Source organism: Herpailurus yagouaroundi, unplaced genomic scaffold (assembly GCF_014898765.1).
Source record: "Herpailurus yagouaroundi ecotype Mexico unplaced genomic scaffold, PumYag 198, whole genome shotgun sequence".
In the NCBI taxonomy this organism is placed as follows: domain Eukaryota; kingdom Metazoa; phylum Chordata; class Mammalia; order Carnivora; family Felidae; genus Herpailurus; species Herpailurus yagouaroundi.
In genome coordinates, this window is record NW_024412429.1 from 15,390,720 (window position 1) to 15,407,367 (window position 16,648).

At 46.0% G+C, this 16,648-nt stretch overlaps 1 protein-coding gene across 4 annotated transcripts in view; it reads right to left on the bottom strand.

The window, feature by feature from the left end:
* Positions 1–1,287: 1,287 nt before the first annotated feature.
* ESR1 (estrogen receptor 1) overlaps positions 1,288–16,648 on the bottom strand; it is a 393,295-nt gene continuing 377,934 nt past the window's right edge. For 3 of the 4 annotated variants that reach the window (XM_040448867.1, XM_040448866.1, XM_040448868.1), the window contains exons 8-9: positions 9,923–10,106; positions 5,603–5,837 (exon numbers count right to left, since the gene is read on the bottom strand). In XM_040448867.1, coding sequence (XP_040304801.1) covers positions 5,603–5,837; positions 9,923–10,106 — 419 coding nt within the window. Of the gene's footprint in view, positions 5,838–9,922; positions 10,107–16,648 lie in introns of all 4 variants that reach the window. The other variant, XM_040448869.1, reaches the window with a different exon arrangement.

Sequence of the window (16,648 nt, forward strand, 5' to 3'; positions counted from 1 at the left end):
GTTTCCATAATTTGGCTATTGTCGATAGCACTGATATAAACTTTGGGGTACATGTGCCCCTGTGAATCAGCACTCCTGTATCCTTTGGATAAATTCCTAGTGGTGCTATTGCTGGGTCATAGGGTAGCTCTATTTTTAATTTTTTGAGGAACCTCCACACTGTTCTCCAGTGCGGCTGCACCACTTTGCATTCCCGCCAACAGTGCAAGAGGGTTCCTATTTCTCCATGAACTCACCAACATCTGTTGTTTCCTGAGCCGTCCATTTTAGACATGAGGAAACAAGGAGAATTGGGTTCAAATAACTTGCCCAGGGATGATAGAACTAGAATACAAAAGAGCTTCTTGAGTATCAAAAGGACTCAACGATGTGAAAAACGTAAAGTCCCTCTAATGAAGAAGTGAGTGCAGACATGTGGGAGGAGAGGCCTCAGGGGAGGGAGAAGCTGTACCAGCCACTGTGCTTAAGTGCTTTCCATGAGTTACCCCATCTGGTCTTCACAGCCACACTTCAAGGCAGGTGACACTGTTCTTTCTCTCTCTTTACAGGAGAAGAGACTGAGGCACTGTGCAATTACTTGGCACCAGGTCACACAATAAATGGGAGAATGAGTCTTCCAACTGAGTAACCTAGCTGTAGAGCCTGTACTATTGTATCATGTTGCCCCTTAGTCACACTATTTCCCCCCAACTCATCCATTAAATTACAGAGAAAAGGGAAAAAAAGGAGCCTGCAGGTAGCTCTAAAAAAGGAGGGGAGTCCTAAAATGGAAACCAGAGGTGGGATGGGGTGGGGATGCACTGGTCATTCGTGTCTTACCGTCATGATGGGGAGAGGGTTTTGAGCAAATTATTTAAGTTTCGGATTGTTCATTCACACTCTTTCATTCACAAGTAACCACTCTCAAGCTTCTTTCTTCCCCCTTACAGGGGATGCAAGAGGGTTAGCTATTAGAAAACAACCAGTATTTTAAGAAGCACCTCATAGAATCCTCCCAACTACCCTGTGAATTAGGTGTCACTGTCACGTTTTGTTGATGAGGAAGCGGAGGCTCTGAAAAACTCATTGCCAATGATCATAAACCTCATATGTGGTGGACCCAAGCAGTGAGGCCAGTCTGCCTGCCTCCAGTGTCCACACACCTCCTCCTAGGCCTGGCGAGAGGGATCCTGGCATCAGACTGATCTTTAAGAATCACTGTGTTCTTCAGATGCATTCCATCACCTTGATTTGAGGCAGTCAGTGGTGAGCCATTAGCAAGAAGGGAGTTTACATAAAACAAGCCTGTTGTCATTTGTTTAATTTTTATTTGAACATCAAACAGATTGAGAAAATTGTTTACAGGTGCTTGAGCATCCCACTGGACTCCTTACTTTTTAAAGGTGCAAAAGAGGTTTACAATTGTGTTTCATTAAACAAAGCAAAGCTGCAACAAAACAGAATCACATCGATAATAGTATGCATCAGCGAAAAGGCATATTAAACCGTGAGACACAATTTGGCATTTCAGCCTTTTCCCATAAAACAAGAGCTCTACATTGAAGAAGATGTTGTGTACAAAAAGCATTGTTTATAAGCTGTGAGAGAACATAAACTGGCATAATGTCACTTATGAATTCAAGTCTCTATGACCAATGACCTCTCTGTAAATGCAAAGGGGTCCACATCTCAGGCACCTGCTCATGGGGCTGAATGTTGTTTCCAGGGTACACAGCTCTATACAAAGACACTGAAGATGGATTTGGAACATGGCAGCATTTACATATTTAAAAAGTTCAGGCACATTTGGATGCAAAAAAAACACAAAGAATAGAAATTTTTCTTCAATCTCTGAAAGACAGTGCAAAATTGAAGTGCCATAACAGAGGCAGCGATTACTTAGAAAAAAATTTTAAACGACTTAGAAAGAGGCCACACTCACTTTAATCCAGATGAAAAGGAAATGCAGTTAGAAACAGAGGAATCACACTAATGAAAAGATGAATATTTGGGACCAACCACAGTTTGATTCATTTGCTCCAGTTGAGAGTAAGTTTTCAGGGAGTTCACCTGGGAAGAGTGCAGTGTAATCTGGATCATCCTCCCAAGCCTTGTACTGAAAAGAATCATGGTTGCCTCATAAACTACTATACAACTCTATTTGCCTTCCAAATAACTAGTTTCCCAAAGCAGATTTGCCTGTGAATATTAGACATTACTACGGTCCTAGTGACCATTCCCGGCATCCACAGGCCATCTCAGAGTAGGAAAGTATGAATAGGAAGGGATTTGGAATTGGTTTCATGTAGGGGTACTCCAAACCGATGGCCTAAATCAGTGGCCATTTCAATGTATAAGATTTTCATGCGAGAACACCTTAATGTGATCAAGAGTAAATTACCGGTAAGTCCCTTATTTGTTCAGCCCCCAGAAAGCATGGGATGTGGCATGGTTAGACGGCCTTGCAAGATTAACAGGAAAATCTAACCAATGACTGAACTTCCTTAGGGACTGGATTTTGCGACCTACGTAGGGTCTTCTCTTTGGATGAACTAGCCTCTCTGTTGCATGACAGCATTACGGAATCATTACCATAGTAAACTGCAAGCTTGGAGCTTGGCAATGGCCAAAAGAAACATAGACCGCTAGCGGTTCCTTAGACTTAGAACTTAGACTGTGGATGACGCTTCTTCTTCCATAGAATTCCAGCTGCCATTTTAGAAATGGCTGTCATTTGTAGTTTACAGGACACGAGTGGAATACAGAACCCCGGTGCATACCCCAGGTGCCAGTATCGATCTGCCTCAAAATACTTTCAAGGCTTTTATTACTGTATTTCCCACTCTCCAAATTCCTGACCTTAGTTCCCCACCCTACCCTAACCCCAGGTTGATCATGTCTTTCAAAACTTAAATTGCCTCCGAGTGTGGAGGGGGTGGGGAAGACAACATGTTCCCTACCCCCAACAGCAGTATCAGCTGCAAAGTGTCAGCTGTCCATTAGTGGCACTTCAAATAAGAACAAGAAGAGATTTCTAAAATTATTTGAGATTCCTGGGCTAACACTCCAACCATCTGGTGTTCTCTGCCCATTTCAAATGTAGTAGTATCGTAACATGAATACAAACACATTAGATGAATAATGTAAAACCCTCCACTTTATTATTGTTTGGATTTAGCTGGTATTACATCATCTATAGTACTAGAATTTTTTTGTCTGTTTTTATTTTTTTAAAAGAAAATCTAAGTATAAACATTAAAAAGAACCCACTGACCCATTAGGTACTGTCCAAAAATATTACTACTGATATTTTGGTAAAGCAAAATTAGCTGCCCTGAATAATTTTCCTTTGCAGGCATAATCTCTGCTACATAAGATTGTCTATCATTCAATATCCAACAATAGGCATGTGGATTAGTGCTATTTTGTCTACTGTGGATACAAAAGTTGATATGAAATGTGATCTTCATTTAAATGAATAATCACCAGGCCTTAGGCATCAATGACCGCATACATGACAAGGTAGCTCTACAAAAAAAAACTAAATATTTTTCGTGGGTTTTGCATGTTAACCCAGTCAAATTAAATCCAGAACGGAATTACTACATTCAATTGTCTGATAAACAAGCATTGCAATTTCAAAAACAAAATATATTATACTACATAAGGTGCTTCTTAAACAAAAACAAAAGAATTATGTTCTAAACATATCCTTACTGCAGATACACAAAATTGCCCCTAAATTCAGATGCACATAAAATGAAAAAAAAACTTAACTTTTTTTTTTTTTTGGCCCTCCCAGGTTCCCAGTCCTTTGGTGATCGCTTACTAAGTAATCAAAAATGAAATGAAATCCACCTTTTGAAACAGGCGTCCCAAGAGATGCCCTCGAAGCTTGGCTGTGTTGTTGGCTAACACATCACCTCTCAATGGGGTTCAAATCATAGAAACTGAAGTCACTGGAGGAAACCAGACTTACTTTTTGGCTGAGAAGAAGAGATGACCCATAGTTGGGTCTGGAGATGCAAAGGCCTGGGGAAGACTGCCTGTGGCCCCAGTGAGCCTTTCTGGTTTAGCCTATAGGTCAACGGACTCCTATGGCCCAACTTTAGACACGCGCGCTTGGCTTATGAAGTTGGATGAAATGAGCTTTGGGGGAAGTTTTTTCCCCAAGGCCAAACCCTGGTTGTTGGATGAGCTCTAGACAACCAAGAACACACGTAGGCTGACCAGGTCCCCGGCAACCCCAGTAGGGTGTCTCTGATCCCGACCCTCTGGCCCCATCACCCCAAAGTGTGCTGGGAAAACCTCAGGAATGCGGCTTTCTACTGCTGCTGCTGCCAGCCAGGGTGGCAAGGACAGAAGGGCTTCCCACGGATCCCAGGGCAGCCCCACAGTGCACATGGGGCCTGCCAGGGGCTCTCGGTGTTACCTGCGGCGGCCTGTGCAGCTCCACCATGAGCCTCTCAGGTTTATCTGGTTTCTGCCCTCCTGTTCTCCAAGACTTACAATAGTCATGCACATTTACTATTTACCCCAGTTCCCCAGGGCTAAAAGTGTCACCAGGGTGCCCACTCTTTTGAACCGTTCTTGGTCATATGCTGGGCACTACAAGCGACTAATTCACCTTCCGTGTGAAGTCACACACCAGGGAGATCCGAGTAGAACGCCCTCTGCTGGCAAGTGTGAGACCACACCAGAACAGGTCCTGAAGCGGATTTACTGCAAGTCCTGAGGGGAGAGGGCTTTCTCTCATAAAATGAAAACAAAACAAAACAAAACAAACAAACAAAACAAAACAAACAAAACACAAGAATTTATCCCTCAAAGGGAAACTGGTATATGTAGAGGTGACTTCATTGGGATCAACTTGCTGTTGATGGGTCCATGGGAAGCAAGAATTAACAGGAACCCAGGACCTGTGTGTACATAGTGTTCTCAAAAACCAGTGGAGGAGCATTCAGCAAATCTGAAGGTGCAGTGTATTAAGTTGACAAAGTTTTGACAGGGGACCTTCCTTCTCTGTGGGCATCTTGTATTCCTATAGGGCAAATGAATAGACAATCACTGAACATTCTGCCTACAGCCATGCAACACAGCAAAAGCCTTAAGGTGTTACTTTAATAAAACGATCCGTTACTATAGGAATACAAGATGATGCCATAATGAACCCTTGACCTAGCTTTCTCCAAGTCAGCAATTAAAGGAGCCACTGTCACGCCTTTCCTGTGGCTTTTTCTTAGAGCCAGTAAACGCTTCACAGAGATGAAATGTCCACTCTCCAGGCCTGGGTCTCAACGAGTAGCTTAAATGCACAGTCACCTGAGTCCCAGCTCATAGACTGAGTTCAGTCATGAAAAGTTACAGAATCCTCATGCTTAGCAATGTAGCAAAGGGGGCAGAGAGAGCCATTACAAAGAATTTAGCCCTGGAATCCCTTTGGCTGTTCCCAAAAGAAGGCGTGCCACTAAGAACTGAGCAAGCAGACGGATGGCCACTCATATTAGGAAGCCACGATGGCGGATGCATGCCGAGTGCGCGTAGGAGAACTCTGCTATCGTGATGCATGATGTGGGTAACATGCTGCAGGGATTCTCAGGACCTTGGGGGAGCCTGGGAGCTCTCAGACTGTGGTGGGGAAAGCCCCTGCCTCCTCAGTGATGTAATATGCTTGCAAGGAATGTGCTGAAGTTGAGCCCGTGGTGGCCAGCTGGCTCTGGTTCATCTCCTCCATGGGTGCGCCCCCCCGGTTGGCTGGGGCGTGCAGGCGGTGGGCGTCCAGCATCTCCAACAGCAGGTCGTAGAGAGGCACTACGTTTTTGCACTTCATGTTGTACAGGTGCTCCATGCCTTTGTTACTGCGGGTGGGAAGACACAAAGGGGACCGCTTTAGAGCGTCGCAAGCTCGAGGCCTGCCGAGACTCCAAGGAAGGGGAAACCAGGGAAACTCCAAAGGCACCGGCATGCCGATCTTTGTCCCTGTTGAAAGAGCCATTCCAGGATTTGTTATGCGGGCGACTTCCTTCCTCTGACTCAAATGAGGTTCTGTTCCCCGCTATTGCATCTAATGAGAGAATGGAGATGATCCAGTCACTCTAGTCATGTAGGAGGGAGGTTTTTAAATGTGTAGAACAGTTCAAGAACTTCCCTTGTTTAAAATGTTCCAGCTCTTTGCCATTTTGTCGGAATACGCTCTAAATTTCTTTCCATGCTCTGCAAGGTCTAACTGATGTGCTTCCATCTACCTCTCCTAGCTCCCCCGGCCTCTCTCCCCTAGCTCATGCTCTTTACTTCTGCTGAGCTTTCTAAGAAAGAGCTTGAAGAAACTGAGCTCTTTACTCCCAGATTCAGGTATCTGCCCTTTCTGTTCCCTCTGCCTGGATGCTCTTCCCCTACATCTTTTTTGTTTAACATTTATTTATTTTTGAGAGAGAGAGAGAGAGAGAGCACGCATGAGCGGCAGAGGGGCAGAGAGGGAAGGAGACACAGAATCCGAAGCAGGCTCCAGGCTCTGAGCTGTCAGCACAGAGCACGACGTGGGGCTTGAACCCACGAACCATGAGATCGTAACCTGAGCTGAAGCTGGATGCTTAACCGACTGAGCCACCCAGGTGCCCCTCTTCCCCAAATCTTCAGACGCCACCTCCCTTGGAAGTCCTTTTGCTGCCACGGTGGCTGTGACCTCAGGGCCTACAGCGTTAGCTGCTCTCTTTCACTTACTCTGTTTTCCTCCCAGCACTGTGACAACCTGAAATTGCTCTCTGTACATATGCACGCTTATTCCTTCCCCCAGGCATGTGTGCCCACACACACACACACACACATACACACACACACACACACACACACACAGGGCAGGCTCCTCGAGGGGCAGTAATTTGCCCATTCTGCAGGCCTGGAACAGTGCCAAGAATGTGGTAAATGCTCAGAAAATATGGGGCAAATGGATACGGGGAAATGTAGGCAAATGGCATTTCTCCTTTTAACCGCTGTCCCGCCCGCCCTCTGCCAGCTACAACTCTGCTCTTTCTCCCACCACGCCACCCATGGAAAAAACACAGAACAACCATTTAGGGAGCTTGAAATTGTTTAGAAAGAATGATGGATCATGAGTAGGCAGGACCAAATACCCTAGAAAATATTGGCATTTTTAGTAGGGGAAAAGTCGCATGAGCTGGAGACATGCCAGAAAAACACAGCATCAAACTATTCAGGTCTTACGACACCACAACCCAATTACACATCTAAGTGTGTGTGTATGTGTGTGTTTTTTTAATTTAAAAATGCTGTTCATGCTAAAAGCCCACTGGATCTCACACTGTCTTGCTCTTGCAACCTAATGAATCATTTATAGTCACATGAAATCTGGGTGTTAAGTTCTCTGAGTAACAACATATGGCTGGGGCCAACCTTAATAAAACAGAGCTAGATTGGCTGCAATAAGGCACCAAAAACATTAGTGTGTGTGTGTGTGTGTGTGTGTGTGCGCGCGCCCAAGTGAGCGAGAGAGAAAATGCTCAAATCTAGTAGATTAGCAGCTTCTCTCCAGCTTTTGCACAATTGAGACAAACTCTTCAGAGCTCTCTCCCCGCTGCTGCCCTCTACATAGGCCAACAAAAGTACTAAAGCCTATAAATTTAGTGCAGACACATTTGGGTATTCGCTAATCAGGCTTGCTAATGCTGAAAAGCAGTTGACAGATTTGAAGACTCAGCAATTCCTACCGAAGAATAAAAACCTTCATCTGTAATACATGGTTTCCATGACATCTTTGAAATCCCCAGCCCAGAGTAAATGTTAACACACTTCTTCTAGGGGAAGGTTCCTCTCTCAGCCAGGTAATGTGGCAGAGGGTTGTTACTCTGACGCACTCCTGCTTCCCTCTTTGTAATATTCATAAAAATAAATGGGAAAGGATTAGAAATGTGTGGGCTGAATGCAATCTTGCCTCTTGATGCTTAATCTTGAGGTTTGAAAGCCCCTTACAAATTAAGCCAACCCCTCAGACACCGTGCCCTTCCCTCATAGCCACTAAGAGAAGAAATTACATTTTCGTTCCGAGGGTCTGGGTGTAAGCCCAAGGTCATATAGACATCATCATGCATGGCTCTCTGATCTCTCATTTCTAGGGCCTTCCTGGAGTAAAGAATATACCAACTGCTTATTTCTTCCCTGCAGCCAGGGTTCTGTTCATGGGAATAGTATCCATTAAGCGTCTAGCCAGCCACATGACGTGACCATTTGAAATAGAAATGAAGCCACTTTGTCCTTTTGGCACAGAGAGGCTCTTACTTCCTCTGCTAATACCCTTCCTTAACCCCTACACAAAATATTTATCGAGTAGTTACTATGTGCCAAGCCCTATGCTAGGAGGTATTGGGTACACAGATGATGCATGATGGATTGTGACAACTGCCTCAAAAGGTTTACAGTCTAACTGGGGCAGAGAGAAAACAAGACACGAAACAACGATCAGGAAGAATAGGGTATAAATCCCAGCTGGGTTAAGGGTCAGGAGATGCCTCCTGAAAAGAATATCTCAGCCATGATGGATTAGCTTACTGTTCTGAAATACTCCCTCCCTGTGCCCATGCTCCTGATCTTGACTTGAAGCCTCATCAAGTGATGTGTTGGCCAACAGAATGTTGTAGATATCACTTAACTAGAAGATCAAAACGCACTTGCCCTTATAGGCTTGCTTTCCTGTACCTCTGCCATTGCCGTGAGAACGATATGTCCCAGCTAACCTGTGGGGACAGGAGGATAAAGGACACATGGAGCAGTCACCTGGCCGGCCTGCAGCTTGAAGCAGAGTCCCCCAGCTGTGCCCAGCTGTCCCACAGGCAGGAGGGAACGCAGCGGGGATGGACAGAGCCGCCAGCCGATGTGTAACCTGGAGTTGCCCACCCGTGACTCAGAGAACAAAGGTGCCTGGCCAGAGCTCAGACTACCAGGAAGTTAAGTAACCGCTGGAGCACAGAAGTTGTACAAGCAAAATAAAGGAACTTACACTTGTATCTAAAGCGATGGGAAGCTGAGGGTTTTAAATAAAGGAATGAGGTGATCAGATGTGGTATTAGGACGGCCACCGTGACTCTGGGTGGAGAATGGGTTAGGAAGGGTCAAGACTGAAGGCAGGGAGGTATGTTTGGTGGCCTCTGCAGAAATCCAAAAGGAAATGACGGTGGCTTGGATGAGGGTAACAGCCGTGAGGGGTGACAAGAAGGGATCTGAGAGGAATGGAAGAATCAATGGTGATTCTCTGTGCGCTGTAGGGACCGAGATTCTGTCAGGATTTCTTTTTTCTTCTCTTTTTAAAGAAACATTTCTTTAATGTTTCTTTTTGAGAGAGAGCATGAGCTGGGGAGCGGCAGAGAGACAGAGGGGGACAGAGGATCCAAAGCAGGCTCTGTGCTGACAGCAGAGAGTCTGACGTGGGGCTCGAACGCATGAACCGTGAGATCATGACCTGAGCCAGAGTCGGACGCTTAACCGACTGAGCCACCTGGGTGCCCCCGGGTTTCCAACTGTAAATAGGGGGAGCGTGATGCAGGAACCGTAATGGACGTGCCGGGTGCCTTCAGAGGGCAGCTGTGTTCACGCACCCGCCTTGAGTGGTGAGATAAAACGAATGATCAAACATTGCCATCCTCCCTCTGCCCGCACACCACACACTCCTCCCATCAGACCTTGTGCAGGCTTCAAACTGGGTGCAAATATCATTTCCTCTATGAAGCCTCTCTGACACCTGCCCCACGCCCTAGACAGATTTCCTTCTTCCCTCCTCCGTCGTCCCATAGCGTTTCTGCTTATTATGTCCTGGGAACTGTTCCGAGGGCGCTATCTGTATTCAGGCGTCAGCCCTTCCCGGCCCAGTGGTAGCACGTTTGAGGGCTTGTGTTCATTACAGGGCTCCCGGGGGGGGGACCCAAGGATGCCTCACCTCATGTGCCTGATGTGGGACAGGATGAGGAGGAGCTGGGCCAGACGCCGGTGCTGCTGCTGCAGAGACAGGCCCGCTTTGGCCATCAGGTGGATCAAGGTGTCTGTGATCTTGTCCAAGACACGATGGATATGGTCCTTCTCTTCCAGAGACTTCAGGGTGCTGGACAGAAATGTGTACACTCCTGAATGCGCAGAGAGAGAGTGAGACAGAGAAACTCCAAGACGACGAGGTCTAGGAGACTGGCAGCGTGTACGGATGTAAAACCCAGCCAGCGCCAGTGCTCCCCCCTCCCCCCACTGCCCCCAGCACAGCAGGGCAGAAGTCTGGGACCCGTTCCATCTGAGCAACGGCACGAAATTCCTACTCAGCATACATGTCTGAGAACACCGAGAAACCTATCAGGCCTCCCACGTGTGCGCCAATTTCTGGGACTTGTCATCACGATCCCCAGGAAAGGCACTGTTAGCCTCGGGGTTGTAATGGTTATACCAGCCGCTCCTTCTCTGGCCCGTCTGACATCAACATAAACTATCCCACTAACGCTGACGACAAACCCCTGAGAGAGGCGTTATTATTCCTCTCCCATGAAGAAAACAGAGGGCAGAGAGATGCATGAACCTGCTAAGAAAACTTAGGACAAAGCAGAGCCGGGAAGGAAGCCCAATGCACTGACTCCACATGTGATCATTATCATGTGACATTCTTGTGAGATGCACAGACAGCAAGAATGACCTGTGGAGTGACTGACAGGTAATTTTCCCAGGTAGGATCTACCTTGCTGTTACGTTTCAGATGAGGTTTCAGATGAGGCTTAGGCCCTTCCTACTTTTCCTCCTCAACTGAAAGGTTTATGGTGGGTGGGCGCAGAGGACCACGGGAACTGTTGTTTTTCACTGGGAGGCGTGTTTTGTTTTGTTTTGTTTTGTTCCCTCTTGCCTTTCTTCTGGAAACAGATCCTACTCCCTGGGCCACAGGTAGACTCAGGACTGAACTGAGACAATCGGGGGATGCCTGGGTGGCTCAGTCAGTTGGGCATCTGACTCCAGCTCAGGTCATGATGTCACAGTTTGTGAGTTTGAGCCCCACATTGGGCTCCCTGCTGTCAGCACAGAGCCTGCTTCAGATCCTCAGTCTCCCTCTCTCTCTGACCCTCTCGGGCTCCTTCTCTCTCTCTCTCAAAAATAAATAAACATTAAAAAAAAAAAAAAAGAAATGAGACAATCAGGCCACTCTATTCTTTGGGACAGTATTAGCCCTGAGCTAGACAGAGCTTTTTCTAGAGTTGTATATGGACGTTGTGAAACAGAAACTCTTTCCTCTAGATTGCTGAGCTTGGAGGGTGAGAATAGTGACTCTCAGGTGTGGCACCTTCCCTGCTCATGGAGCTCCCATGTGCAGAATGGAGCTGGGCAACAGAATGTAGAAGTAATAGTTATATGAGGGGTAGGGGGGAAATCCCGGTTCCAGCACAAGGTCCTATTCTTACACTGTTTTCTTTTGACCTTCTAACTTCTATAGTATCCTTTCTAACACATGAACCCATAAATTCCCTTTTAAAAACTTTTTTTAACATTTAGTTATTTTCGAGAGACAGAGCACGAGCAGGGGACAGGCGGAGAGAGGGAGACACAGAATCGGAAGCAGGCTCCGGGCTCTGAGGTGTCAGCACAGAGCCCGACGCGGGCCTCGAACTCACGTGAGATCATGACCTGAGCCGAAGTCAGACGCTCAACCAACTGAGCCACCCAGGCGCCCTATAAATTCCCTTTTTTTGTTCAGGACAGTGTGAGTTGGTTTCTGTCACCTGTACAAAAAGAATCCTGATCACCTGAGTTGGGGACTCAGCCCAAGGACCAGAGGAAGGTGAGTGACAAAGAGGCGGCAAGTATTCAGAGCAAGAGGAGGGCGGGATGGGTCAATCCTGTCGTAGGACCACACAGATGGGTTTTCTATCAAGTAAATACTCGAGAAACAAACTCCATTCCGCCGAACCATACCGTCCTACAGAGAGCAGATGATGCTGTATTTGTCTCCAGATGATGCATTATGTATTTAGCAACATCTTTTTCAGTCTTATTTCTTCTCAGCCCACTGGCCCCCTCATAAAGAGATTTCTTCTCCTCCCCATCCTCTCCCCATCCTCACTGGTACCTTCAAGCTAAGTCCCCTACGTTTATTAATGTCTGACTTTGTACTGCTACAATTCTTTCCTTTAGCAGGCTGTGATGTGATGACAGTTACTGCCCACACCGCAACCCAGAGGTCGGCGATGGGGAAAATACCTATGCAGTGGAACTCATAGTAAACAGCGGTAATTGCCCAGAATGGAAAATGGCTAAGCTTTAGAACAAATACAACAACAACAACAAAACCAGGATGGTCGGGATCTTGGCATACATGCAGTTGAATACAATAATGTAGCTTTTCGTACCCAGAGGCACTTGGATCCAAAGCAAATAGACCACAGAATGAGTAAGCAATAGACAGGCAGTGAAATAAGGAAGAAATTGCCGGATTCCTTCACTTAACGTTCCATGTGAACTGTTGACAGAGAAAGAACGTGTCCGTTAGAAATTGGGCAACTGTCCAGTGGCCTCGGGGTTGGCCTGGAAGTGATGGATGGCAGGAGGGTTGTGCACCAGTGGGTTAGGGTGAGGGGCGCCTCCGAGCGGCCCCCCACCCTGCCTCGCACTTCCCTCTCTGTTACCACACACGTTCTAGCCTCCCGTCTCCCAGAGGCCCTGCATCTGGCTGTATGTCCTGGGAACCTGCCCAGGCCACAGAGCTGAGTTAATCCAACTTGGATGATGCGTTTTCTACCAATTTCCTTTTTTGTCACCACCCGGGATGCTGGCCTCATACACCAATAATCCTGTTCTGGTTCAAGAGAACCACAGAATCGAGGAGCAACCTGCTTCAAGGTGACATCCAGCCACACGGTTCTTCTTCCTTGTGCACCCAGGGGTAGAATTTCAGACCTCTTCTGCTTGAATCTCAGACACCTTGAGAGCCAGCCTCACATCACGCTCTTCCCAGTGAAAGAACCGTGGCCCTCAGGCGCAGGGTGGGAAGTTTTCTCCGGGGCTACTGATCGCCCATCTTCCTTCAGGTGCCTGCACACATCGATTCTTTCCTTTAGCAGACTTTCATTAGGGACCTACTGTGTGCATGCACTATGTTACTTAATAGGGATTCCAAGCCCTATTTTAAGTGTTAATGGCTTTTTAAATGATTTATTTATTATTTTTTGTGAGAGAGAGAGAGAGACAGAGCACAAGCGGGGAGGGGCAGAGAGAGAGAGGGAGACACAGAATCCGAAGCAGCCTCCAGGTTCTGAGCTGTCAGCACAGAGCCCGATGTGTGGCTCGAACTCATGAATGGTGAGATCATGACCCGAGCCGAAGTCAGTCGCTTAACTGATGGAGCCACCCAGGCGCCCCAAGTGTTAATGTTTTGCGTGCAGATATTGCCTGTGGAGAAAGAATTTTCTTAACGCTGACTCGAGATGCAGTCCATTCGCAGAACAAGTCTGTTTTTCTAGTCCTGTTTTGGCACGGATACAGCTTATCATTTCATCCTTGTCAGCAGATGCTTCCTAGCTGTGTAAATATACTCAGAAATAAAAATACAGTCCTGTTGAAATGCCAATAATTGACAACAGCAGCCATCATCCTTTTGGGCTTTTCTGGCAAAATGTGGTCCATCCATGTTTGTTGCCTGCTGCCCCTAAGGGGGTGTTTGAGAGAAACAACAGAAATTCAAATTCCCAGAATGCTTCAGGTGCTCCGGCGAATGCAAAACCGGGCTGCTGGTAATTTCCATATCCCAGGTGGTCCCCGCCACCCTGGATGGCTGCACCACTGTGCCCAACAGCACAGAGCCAGTGACCAGACAGTGAGAGCCTTCAGAAATATTCTTGCACCAAGGCAGGTTTTGCAACTCCCAGAGCTGCTCCAAATCCCAAAGATGGAAAAAACCAATCTGTGTGTCATTATCCAGTCTTGAAGTATTATTAGCAAATCTGAGCTTCTCCATATTCTGAATCTTGGCCAACACCAGGAGATGTAGGAAGAGTCTGTGGAGAAATCTGGTGGTAGAAAAGAATGGGGAGCGAGACCACAAGGACACCCCCATATATAAGAGATCTCAATTCAATCTTTCTCACACTCTCTTGCTCTCACCGACTCTGAATTTTACTCTCTCCTCTGATTCTGCTTGGATGCTCTCCCTCTGCCTTCTTCCTTTTTTCTCTTCACCCCACAGGAACCTCTCCCTACCCCCATCACTTTTCCAGATGATAGAGAATTCTGGAAGCTGGAGGAATGCAGGCATGGACCCTGCAGGGCATATATGTACGTGGTCATGCCCAGAAGGGAGCATAGCACAACCAACCATTGCCCTCCACTGGTGGGCACATCTAATTGTTCTAAACAAATGAAGAATGCTGAGGCCATGGTTTACCAGATGCTTAAGGCCAAATTCTTCAAGCAAGGACACATGTTTTCTTTTCCAAAAGGAAGAATGTGACACTGGACCCTGGGAGAATCCTTCGGCCTATGGTAGTTTGACCAAATTAAAAAAAAAACAAAACAAAACAAAAAAAAACAAAAAAACACAACTCAAAGGGAAAAATTAGCAAAGAAAACCCCTCAAGTCCACGACTATAAGTAGTCTGGGCCAGCAAGCTGCCACTCTCCTTGCAGGGACTTCTCTTTTTATCCTGTTCACCCAGTGATTAATCCGCAGGTCAGCCTTTAGGGGTTTTAACTGTAAAACAAGTAATGAGCATGTCTGCTCAGAAGGGCCTTCGAGACTGACAGTTTGATGAACACTCCATTTGTTTTGTGCTCCCGCCGCGACTGCTGGTCTCCTAGGGGACAGTACTGCCCCTTGTGGAGTGTTGTTGGGACAGTTTGTGGTTGCTACAGCCACTTAGTGGGAGAGACCTGTCGGATGTCCTACAAAGTGTCAGACAGTCCCAAATAATGAAGGGGTTTTTTTCTTAAATGTATTAACGAATCAATCCTACTACAAACAATTTTTTAATACTTATTTATTTATTTATTTTGAGAGAAAGAAGGAGAGCTTGAGTGGGGGAGAGGGGGGAGAGAAAGAGAGAGAGAGAGGGAGAGAGAGAGAGAGAGAGAGAGAGAGAGGGAGAGAGAGAATCCCAAGCAGGTTCCATACTGTCAGCACAGAGCCCAACAAGGGGATCGATCTCATGGTTCATGAGATCATGACCTAAGCTAAAATCAAGAGTTGGACACTTAACCAACTGAGCCACCCAGAAACCCCTACAAATAAAAATTTTGCAGTGAAAAGTTCTGAAAAGCTTCTACAAAGGCTGTACAAAAAAAGGTCCAGTATTCAGTTTGGCTATAGAAAGGAAAGCTTAAATGGAATACCTTTTCTCAAAATTATGAAGTAATTTATTCACTTTATGCAGCCAATTGAATGTATTACATAAGCTGTCCAACTACACACGTTTTTAGTGCAGGTATACAGGTGCCACAAAAGCAACACAACTGGTTGCAAAATATAGAATAAGACTTAAGATTCTTCTAAACAAAATTAGAATCAACTATTACAAAACAGTAGACATTAATGAAATACTGTTATTGCTCCTATGTGTTTTTATTTTTTTTATTTATTTTTTTTATTTATATATGAAATTTATTGTCAAATTGGATTCCATACAACACCCAGTGCTCATCCCAAAAGGTGCCCTCCTCAATACCCATCACCCACCCTCTCCTCCCTCCCACCCCCCATCAACCCTCAGTTTGCTCTCAGTTCTCAACAGTCTCTTATGCTTTGGCTCTCTCCCACTCTAACCTCTTTTTTTTTTTTTTCCTTCCCCTCCCCCATGGGTTCCTGTTAAGTTTCTCAGGATCCACATAAGAGTGAAACCGTATGGTATCTGTCTTTCTCTGTATGGCTTATTTCACTTAGCATCACACTCTCCAGTTCCATCCACGTTGCTACAAAAGGCCATATTTCATTTTTTCTCATTGCCACGTAGTATTCCATAGTGTATATAAACCACAATTTCTTTATCCATTCATCAGTTGATGGACATTTAGGCTCTTTCCATAATTTGGCTATTGTAGAGAGTGCTGCTATGAACATTGGGGTACAAGTGCCCCTATGCATCAGTACTCCTGTGTCCCTTGGATAAATTCCTAGCAGTGCTACTGCTGGGTCATAGGGTAGGTCTATTTTTAATTTTCTGAGGAACCTCCACACTGCTTTCCAGAGCGGCTGCACCAATTTGCATTCCCACCAACAGTGCAAGAGGGTTCCCGTTTCTCCACATCCTCTCCAGCATCTATAGTCTCCTGATTTGTTCATTTTGGCCACTCTGACTGGCGTGAGGTGATACCTGAGTGTGGTTTTGATTTGTATTTCCCTGATAAGGAGCGACGCTGAACATCTTTTCATGTGCCTGTTGGCCATCCGGATGTCTTCTTTAGACAAGTGTCTATTCATGTTTTCTGCCCATTTCTTCACTGGGTTATTTGCTTTTCGGGTGTGGAGTTTGGTGAGCTCTTTATAGATTTTGGAGACTAGCCCTTTGTCCGATATGTCATTTGCAAATATCTTTTCCCATTCCGTTGGTTGCCTTTTCGTTTTGTTGGTTGTTTCCTTTGCTGTGCAGAAGCTTTTTATCTTCATAAGGTCCCAGTAATTCACTTTTGCTTTTAATTCCCTTGCCTTTGGGGA